Source organism: Brachycentrus maculatus, unplaced genomic scaffold (genome assembly GCF_059751285.1).
Source record: "Brachycentrus maculatus isolate JH-2025_06_01 unplaced genomic scaffold, ASM5975128v1 h1tg000089l, whole genome shotgun sequence".
Lineage (NCBI taxonomy): Eukaryota > Metazoa > Arthropoda > Insecta > Trichoptera > Brachycentridae > Brachycentrus > Brachycentrus maculatus.
The window spans coordinates 775728-785261 of record NW_028280843.1 but is presented as its reverse complement, the minus strand read 5'-3'; the positions used below and the strand labels follow the sequence as shown (position 1 = coordinate 785261).

Sequence of the window (9534 nt, the reverse complement as noted above, 5' to 3'; positions counted from 1 at the left end):
ATTAAAAATCTATTAAACAACAATGCAATGCATTGAAAATGCTAAGCGGCAGAAGCTGTCTAGAAGTATGTTGCCAGCCAGGAGCAATTTTTTTTGCATTGCGTGAGTTGCTATTACGTTCAACCCATGGCGCTGCCAAGACGGTAATAAAGCTGTTTAAAAAAATGATTTAATCCATCACAAGTGAAAAATCCTTTCACAAGTTAAAATCGTTTTATAATATATATCTGAAGCACTAACTTTGTGATTTTCCATTTTATAATTAAAATTCATAGTGATTTTAAAACAAAACTACATTTTCATTTTAGAAAAAACGTTTTGTTTAAAATTCAAAGGAATTAGACTTATAAGATTTTTTTACTTCTTAAAATATGCTTTAGATAATAATTTCGAAATGCGATTGGTAGCTTGAATCTGTCCTTACACACGAAATGACGTAACAGATCTGTTTATCAATATTTTATAGTAATGTTGATCAGTATTACTGACGTCAGAGTATTTAAAAATAAACTTTCTTATCACAATTACAGTCAAAATCAAAAGAGAGCCAATAATCAAGCCGTAATAATTTATTAAAACTGTTGTCTCATAATTACATGTATCAAACATATGACATAATTAATTAAAACAAATCATATAATTTTTTTTCGACGTAATTTTTTTTGTATTTTCCTAATTTATGCCGTATCAATGCTTTGAGACTTAATTTCAAAGTAAATTTAAAAGATCTAACTAACTTTCATAACGCTTTCTCGCAGAGGTAGACAGAAAGAATAGAACGCCATACCAATCTGTCTTAGCAAACAATCTATTCCGCATTCATGCATCTCCTCATACATACCCGCCGATTATTTCAACGTTATACGGCGCCAATTATTCCGATTAATTGAACTCATGACCACGTTTAAGTATTTGAGATACCATGCCATGTATTCCTCGGTCGACTTTTGCTTCTACATACTTTCAACTACATTCGCCGCATAAATTTATTTTACTATCGCTTTTTTTTCAATCATTCGTTTCACGTGCCCAAACCATCTCCTTTATTAATTTTGTTGATTATACTTATCTCAGCCTTGCATTCTTTCCTTTTATCACCATTCCATCATCTGTCATATATTGATTAGCCACTCATTTATCCAAAAGTTCACATTTTGACTGTTTTACGTCCACTTTCAACTTTTAAATTTACGTTGCATAAATATATTAAATATGCACATACATTTCGACGTGCCCTACGTATAGTGCTCTAACTACATTTTTGTCAATTTTGAGATATTTGGTGTATGTTATCAACTGACCGTTATCTACAAATATAAACAAACAAAAAATATATAAAATAAATTATGCCTAGTTTTCAGGCGTATAAGACGCTATCTACATCGAATTTTCGAAATGAACTGAACTCCTAAAACGCTAACTACTTAATTTTGACAAAGCAAAATGTTCTCAAATGATTAAATACGCTATTTTATCTTGTTTTTGAAAGAATAATACTAGTTGAGAATTTCAGATACAACCGTTAATTAATAAAAAAGAATACGTTGTAAAAATCTTCTAAGCTCTCTCCTGTAAAGTAACAGATTTGCAGATAGAGTACTTTACGTAGGGGCCATCGATTTAATCTTAGAGCAAAATACATCAATTAAATTTTTTGTTAATATTTTTATACAAAAAGCATTAATAGTCATAAATTCATCATTTTTATTTTAATCAGTAAAAAAAACAAGGGTCAGTTAGGATGGACCGTGTAAAAATTTAAAACAATTTATATTTATCATTCAAGCAAGTTTTTCTGCCTTGGTAATATGGTGGCTCAGCATCAGTCGTCAATGCGAATATACCCATTCTAAAAAGAAAAAAAATATTGCGTTTATTGAACATCTATAAATATGTAATGAATTCGTTTCAATTCATTAAAAAATCAGAGAAAAATAATAACAAATAATCATCTTATATCAATCATCATTAATTGATTAGGCAGTCGCTTTATGGCAATATCTATAAATTTTTATTAATATTTTACTCGGCAATTTTCTTAAAAATTATTTATTTTAAATTAATTAATAATAACAAATAAATAAAATGAAATAAAACAATCAGTTTCTACCCCCTTTTTATCGTCCATCGTCCCAAAGACACAACTCTAAATATAAGACTTAGCTTCACATACGGTGTTTGAAAATTCTGCGGAATGCACCAAAAGACGTGTCACAATTTTAAGAAACAGAGGTAATTTGAAATCACTTTTTATTTTATAAGATGAACTGAACGTAAAAATAAAGTTAAACTTTTTTTGAAGTACTTACTCGGGTTTAATGGACGCCCCTCCCATATGGAGTCGTGATGTTCCAGTACAGTTGGTTACCCCTGCTAACGCCTCATCCACAGACATGCATTGAATACTCATAAATCCCTGGTGATCAATAGAGTTGGCCATATACTCCTCAGATCTTCCATGGGAGCAATTTATTTCATTATTACATCCCGGCATGCTCTTTCCACCATTCGGATAGAAGTCGTTGTGACCTACTGCATCCATCATTCCCAATAAAGCAGAGTTTGTATGGATAATTTCTACATATTTGCCATCAGTCTTTCTTATACGGTCACTATCGGGTGTCCAAGAAGGATGAGCTGGATCCAGACCTTAAAAAATAAATAAAACATTATAACGTATTTACAACATTTTGAGTGTGTCCAAATACTTGTTCACAAAATCTGGATTATCTCCGATTACAGGAGTTATTTTCATATTATTTTTTGACATCTCATCAAAGATGAAGAAGAACATGGAAGTCCGGGCATTTACGGGGCTGACGACCGTCATAGGCTGGTTTAAGTGATCACTTTACACACGTGTAACATTCACCAATTCTACCCATTATTGACAACCACACTACTCAAATTCTTGGAAGTTCTTTATATATGAACCAATTTAGAAACCTTGTTCTTGAATCACTAAAACTTCACTAGAGACATCTATTGGTGAGATGTAAAGAATAATATAAAAATAATATTAAAAAAATAATAATAATATAATAACGTATAATGACATTATCTTATTATGACATTCTCTTTGTCCTTTTGCTCATTTGACGTAGATCAATCATGGATAACCGAAATCCGAACATCCGTTCTAATAAAATGATCGAAATACTAGATCCCAGTTTGGAATTAATCTCGTTATCTAATAATGATGCTGAGCCGTTGATCAGTCGATTGATCTATCTCAACATTTTTTGAGTGTGTCCGAAGGAAAAAATGTTGTGAATAAAATAACTGGTCAAATTACAAGCTGCTGAAAAAGTTAGAATAATGTTTTCAAGTATGTAAAATAATCCAATTAGGATTTTGCATATATCTAAATAAAAAGATTTCTGCCAAATGAAAGCTTTCTCAAACTAACCATAGATACTGCTGTAAATATACTCAAACATGAAGCGTCATGAGTTTAATGATAAATACGAGTTCCAAAATTTTGAGTAGTGTGGCTTTCGAACATGGGTATGATAAGTGTATAAAGTGAACATTTAACATCCACTGTTGTCCACATCAACAGTTTTACATCCAACCGTTTATACGTCATAAGTTATTTTTTGACATCTCAACATAAATGAAGAAGAATATAGTGGTATTTACTATGTAAAAAGTTAACATGTATCACTCAATTTTGGGTGCTTTGCCAATAAAAAAAAGTAAAATTAAAAACGGATTATTTTTACCGAAAAGTGACTGCCGAATCAATTAATGAAAGAATATGGAAGTCTGGGCATTTGGCTTCCATTTTTTTCTCCATCTATGTTTAAGATTTCAAAAATAATGTAAAAAAATCTCCTTATTGGAGATCATCCCGATTTGCGAACAAAAAATTGGACACACAATATGTTGTAAAGTCATAAGTTTATGTTTTTTTTAAATTCAGTATTATTTTTTTGTATTCTCATTCAAAAGTATAAATGAAATTATAATATAGTGACAAAACTAACCAGAAATATATTCCACTACTCCTCTCTGGCAAGACCTTCCAGCGATCCCAACAAATTGTCCACCAAGACTATGGCCAATAAAATGTACGTCGGAGAAGCTTACTCCGAGTGTGCTCAGCCAATCAACAAACTCTCCTAACTTAGGAGCTCCACTGCGAACGTTCCTTACGGCTTGAACATAATTACTATTCGAAGCTCCCAGGCCCCAGTCCACAGTGATCATGTTTACATCCATGACATTAAGAAAAGCTGAAAAAAATACTTATTTCATGACAATTTTCGTATTATGATCAGAAATGAAGAAATCAGACGCTGGACAGAGGTCTTCGGTGTGATAGATCGCGTTGCCAGACTGGAATGGCAATGGGCAGGTCATATTGCGAGACATATCGAAAGCTATCCTACCACATTCCCAGATCTTGCACAAGCGCTTGCACAGTTTGAATCCTAAAAAAGGGTACAATTTAAGGTCTTCATTCAATATTTCGTGCACAATAGATTTTGGAAGCCCTAGGGTAGCCGCTCTCTTGCGCACGGCCTGACGCAGATTATCGTGCGACAAGTTGGATGTTTTTGACAAGTTTTGTTCTGGACGTCGTGCTGGACACCGGCCGTGAATCGTTTGCAAAATAAAGTGTATAAAACTGACCCCGCGACCATCTCTGCACTAAAAAAAAATATGGTTCGCGATGTTAATGGCATCCCGACGTCACTTCTCTAGAAAGTGGCACGGAATACTGAGGCCAGATTCCAAGAGTGTGTCCGACGTGACGGTCTACATTTAGACAAAATGATTTTGAAATTTGCACTTCTCTTCTTAGAAATAGTTATTGAAATAAATGTTTATCCTTTCCAGTTTATTTTTTATTAAAAATTTTAATCCGAATTCTGCCACCGGACACCTTATATATTATGTACTCGTAATACCTCTTCGCATTTTATGGTTCACACCGGAGTTAGCATTCCCTGACAAACCATGTACTGTAAATTTCACAGGTTTTGCCGGATCGAAATTGGTATTCATAATACTCTCGACATCTCCTTTTTTAATGATTTGCCCCACATCTGGATTTTTCCTGAAAACATTTTATTTATGTTTCATACAAGTAAAATTAATTGAAATATTTTTTTTCATTATTAATTATATTTGAAGCACTAACTTTGTGATTTTCTCTTTTAAAATTAAAATGTAACTTTGTTTTAAAATCACAGTAAATATTTTATTATAACTTAATTACAATGTCTACCAGTTTTAGTATTAATCAGTCTTGATAAAAAAGCAGTAAGCTTCGAAACCGGGTGACATTATAGTTAAGTTACAATAAAAAAATTATAGTGATTTAAAAACAAAGCTACATTTGAATTATATTAAACAAAATCTACAACATTTTGAGTGTGTCCAAATACTTGTTCACAAAATCTGGATTATCTCCAATTACAGGAGTTATTTTCATATTATTTTTTGACATCTCATCAAAGATGAAGAAGCATTGAATATGGAAGTCTAGGCATTTACGGGGCTGACGACCGTCATAGGCTGGTTTAAGTGATCACTTTACACACGTGTAACATTCACCAGCCTATGACGGTCGTCAGCCCCGTAAATGCCCAGACTTCCATATTCTTCTTCATCTTTAATGAGATGTCAAAAAATAATATAATTAAAGTCATTACGATATTTACAAATTTTTCTAATAACAGGCAATAAAACTTACGTATTGCTTATCACTACTACCATAGATATACGATACACATAGTTTATGTTTTAATCGAGTACCAACCTCGTATATACGTAGTACACTATATCTTCCTCGGGGTCGAATTTTGATGTGGGAGGAGAATCATCCAAGAGGTCAACAAAATGCATGACACCTTGGTCATCTGGTACCCACACAAATCTAAGTTCCTCGGAGTCAACGGGTAATGAATTAGAGTAGACTGAAAATAATTAGGCTTTGTTTATTTTACTACGTAGCAGTGGTGTAACTAATGCGTTACTGTTATTTTTCAGTTATCCGTTATTTATTACGTAATCATTGCTTTTTCTCGGTTAGTATTTCTTTCTAGCTTAAGTTTTTTTTAAATTAAATTGTAAATATTAAATATCAGAAGATAAACATGTGAAAAACGCAACAGAAGTTGTCCACTGATTGGCTTATAATTTGTGTATATATGGTATGTTTGATTGTATGTATGCGGGTGTATGTGTATTTGTGTGAATTTATGTGTGTTTGTGTGTGTGTGACTACTGTGTCTTTATGTGTGTCTGAGACTGCGTGTGTTCGTGCGTGTGTATCTGCGTTATTACGTGGATATGTGTGTGTTTATACTTGTTTGTGTGTGTGTGTGTGTGTGTGTGTGTGTGTGTGTGTGTGTGTGGGTGTGGGTGTGTGTGTGTGTGTGAGAGTGTGTGGGTGTGAGGAAGTGTTTTAATAGTATAAAGCTGTTATAAAAAAAAATACAAATTCTTAAAAACAAATCACTATATTTTTAAATATATTTACAAAATGTAAAATAATACATAATAAAAAAAATTCTTTTACCCGCAAAAATAGCCAAAAGAACCAAAAATAGCATCACACACTTCATATTTACTCCGTTTGGTGGATAAATTAGATAATTTTATTTGAACGTATTATTCAAGTTAAAATGTTAGAAATAATGAGGCTCAGATAACAATAATGTAAATAAATACAAGGTATAAACGTACTTTTCAACAGAATCATCTGATCAGATATCATTTGATAAATACAAATAGTGATTGGTTTAATAATTTTGAGATTATTGTGGAAATATTTATATAATACTGGTGTGTAGGTAAAACATTATCGTAATTAATGTATTAGGTAATCTGTCATCTTAGTCATAGAGAGCTAAGTAATTTTCTTAAAAGCCTTGAACATACTAATTATATCAACTCGCATTTTTATGAGATTTTACGAGTTGGTTATGCAACCCCGATTGCCCTAACTATTCCTGCTGTTCCATTTTTCCTAACTATTATTCATTGTCCCGGGTTCGATTCTCAGGAGAGGGTCAAAATAAATTGAAGTGATTTTTGATCATAACATTAACCTGGACATGTACTTAACGACCAGTATAACACTGTTTCTATATGATGCAGTGCCTTTTGCGAATAAGGGTTGTAAGAATAATTAGTTATTTGATTGTGTCGTTAATTAATTCGGCAGTCATATTGTAGTAATATCTATTCGCTATAATTAAAATTTTACTTGGTAAATACCACATTTTCTTTAAACTTATTCTGCCACGTGTTTCGATGCAATCAGCTTCATTATAAAACACCATATATAAGTAAAATTTAATCGTAATACTAATAATTTTGGTGTACAATTACAAAGATCACATTATATAATTACATGAGTATTCACATATTCCTTTTTCTTCGTCTGACCTAAGGTTTGATTCACGATTCACGTGGTACCTACTTCGTTCACCCAATTGATGTAGAATGATGTGCTAAATCATACTCAATGTTTATTTATCAAAATTTCTTGTATTCTTAAGTTTGGCTAAAAAAACGATAAATAATTCAAATTTATAATAACATTCATTTTGAATATTTAATTCATTAAAACAAAAGCAAATCAGGCTCGTTATATTACTGATTTTTATGATTTTTTTACGTTTGTTTAACGATACTGTACTAGTAAATACATCGTAAACTTACTTGAAATATTTCAAAATGTGTTATCTAATATCATACGCCTCACAAAATTACGTCAGAGTATTTACAATCAATGTTAAATATGTTTCGTTTTTTTATTATCAATATTTAGTATTTATCTGTGAAATTCCGTACTTACCTAACATTTGAATAATTAACCTTATTTGCCTCCTCGTATATTTACATACATATTATAGATACCTTATTTAAAAAATAATATTGTTAATTTTTTTTTTAAAACCGCTATAATCAAGATTCAGGATTTGTGATTGTCATACAGCATTATCATATAAATATATACGAAAACATACTCGTACATATCAAAGCACGAGTATATACATAACCTGCGTTTATTGACCATTCGTAAATGTTCACAAGTGCCTATATAAGTAAATTGCTACTTTTTAAAAAACATATTTGTATGAGTTTTCATTATTCTTATTTTGTTTTGTACATCTTTTTAAAAATAATTTCAACCTATTTTTATGTGAAAAGATAGGATTGCATCCAGCGTTTCATTCAAATATCATAGTCCACTATAAAGTCATCACATCATCAAAGATCAAACCTCCTCCCTCTACCTCCTTCCCTAATCTCCCTTCTTCCTTTGCCCTCCTTATTATCGTCTTTTGTTAATTTATGTTTCTTTTTAAATGTCAATTTGTAATTTATGTTTTTTTTAATTGTTCAAGTACTATCTGCCCACTGATTGCAAACGGCTATATATGGTATCAAACGTTTTGATCAATATCACTAGTCCGTCTTTGGTCGGTTGGAAGATATTGCTTTTTAGCAATAAGCCCGCCAATGTACTTTTTATTTTCTGTACATGAAGTTTAAATAAATAAATAAATAAATAAATAAAAAGTATAACTGATTGCCTTAATATTTTACATATTTATACATTTGAAAATGTACGAAAAATTTATAGTACTATTTTATGTTTCATTTTATAACTATCAGTAAGATCAATAAAACATTAGAAAAAAAGTTTTAAAAAATATTGAATCAACCATAAAACGAATTATATTGAAAACAGTATATCCCAAAAAAAACTTTATTATTCCCACTGATATTATTTTACTAGCCGCTCATGTTTGCTTGTTTTTGTACTGAATTTTATTGATCATTTCTATTTGATATCTAGATCCTAAAAAAACTGTTTTTTCATTTACCGTAAATAAAATCCTCATATCTCAACCAACTCCAGGTTAAACAAGCCATCAAAGTGGTCCTAAGGTCGAAAGCTTGTAGTTTTTTTAAACATATGTATTATTGACAACATTTTAAGTGTGTCCAAATACTTGTTCACAAATCTAGATTATCTCCAATTATAGGAGTTATTTTCATATTATTTTTGACATCTCATCAAAAGATTCAAAGTGAAGTTCTAGTCATTCAAGAACAAGTTTTCGAAATTGGTTCATTTATATAGAGCTTCCAAGAATTTGAGTAGTGCGGTTGTCAATAATGGGTAGAATTGGTGAATGTTTCACGTGTGTAAAGTAATCACTTAAAACCAGCCTTTGACGGTCGTCAGCCCTGTAAATGCCTAGACTTTAATTTTCTTCTTCATCCCCGATGAGATGTCAAAAATAATATGTATTATTTATCGTTTAGGTGAAATAGATAAGTTCGTTCAAACTAAGGTTAACTATCATTTCATTGATACAATTGTACGGATTTGTAATTCTGAAATAATACGAGTAATTTTACAATAATCATATCTTTAAAATACTAATCCCATCTATGGTTGAGTGATTAAACTATTGAGGTACATCTACATAAAATAAATAAATATTTACTCTGTGAAAACAGTGAATGCATTTTTTTTTTTATTCATTTAATAGACATTTA

General features: G+C 31.1%; 1 protein-coding gene across 1 annotated transcript; it reads right to left on the bottom strand.

Annotated features, from left to right (window-relative positions):
• Positions 1 to 2305: 2305 nt before the first annotated feature.
• LOC148310691 (pancreatic lipase-related protein 2-like) lies at positions 2306 to 7823 on the bottom strand. Its single transcript, XM_088258022.1, has 5 exons — positions 7817 to 7823; positions 5771 to 5927; positions 4965 to 5065; positions 3990 to 4238; positions 2306 to 2649 (listed from the first exon to the last, which is right to left on the bottom strand). The coding sequence occupies exons 1-5, from the start codon at positions 7821 to 7823 to the stop codon at positions 2306 to 2308; spliced, it is 858 nt and encodes a 285-aa protein (XP_088114148.1).
• Positions 7824 to 9534: the final 1711 nt, after the last annotated feature.

Bases quoted from the DNA above. Each gene is read 5' to 3' on its own strand.
- LOC148310691 (XM_088258022.1), bottom strand. The intron at 4,239-4,964 runs GTTTGTCAGGGA...TATTTTTTTCAG, and splicing joins TGTGAAATTTACAGTACATG to CTTTTCTTAATGTCATGGAT. The intron at 2,650-3,989 runs GTTAGTTTTGTC...TTATTTTTTAAG, and splicing joins AGTAGTGGAATATATTTCTG to GTCTGGATCCAGCTCATCCT.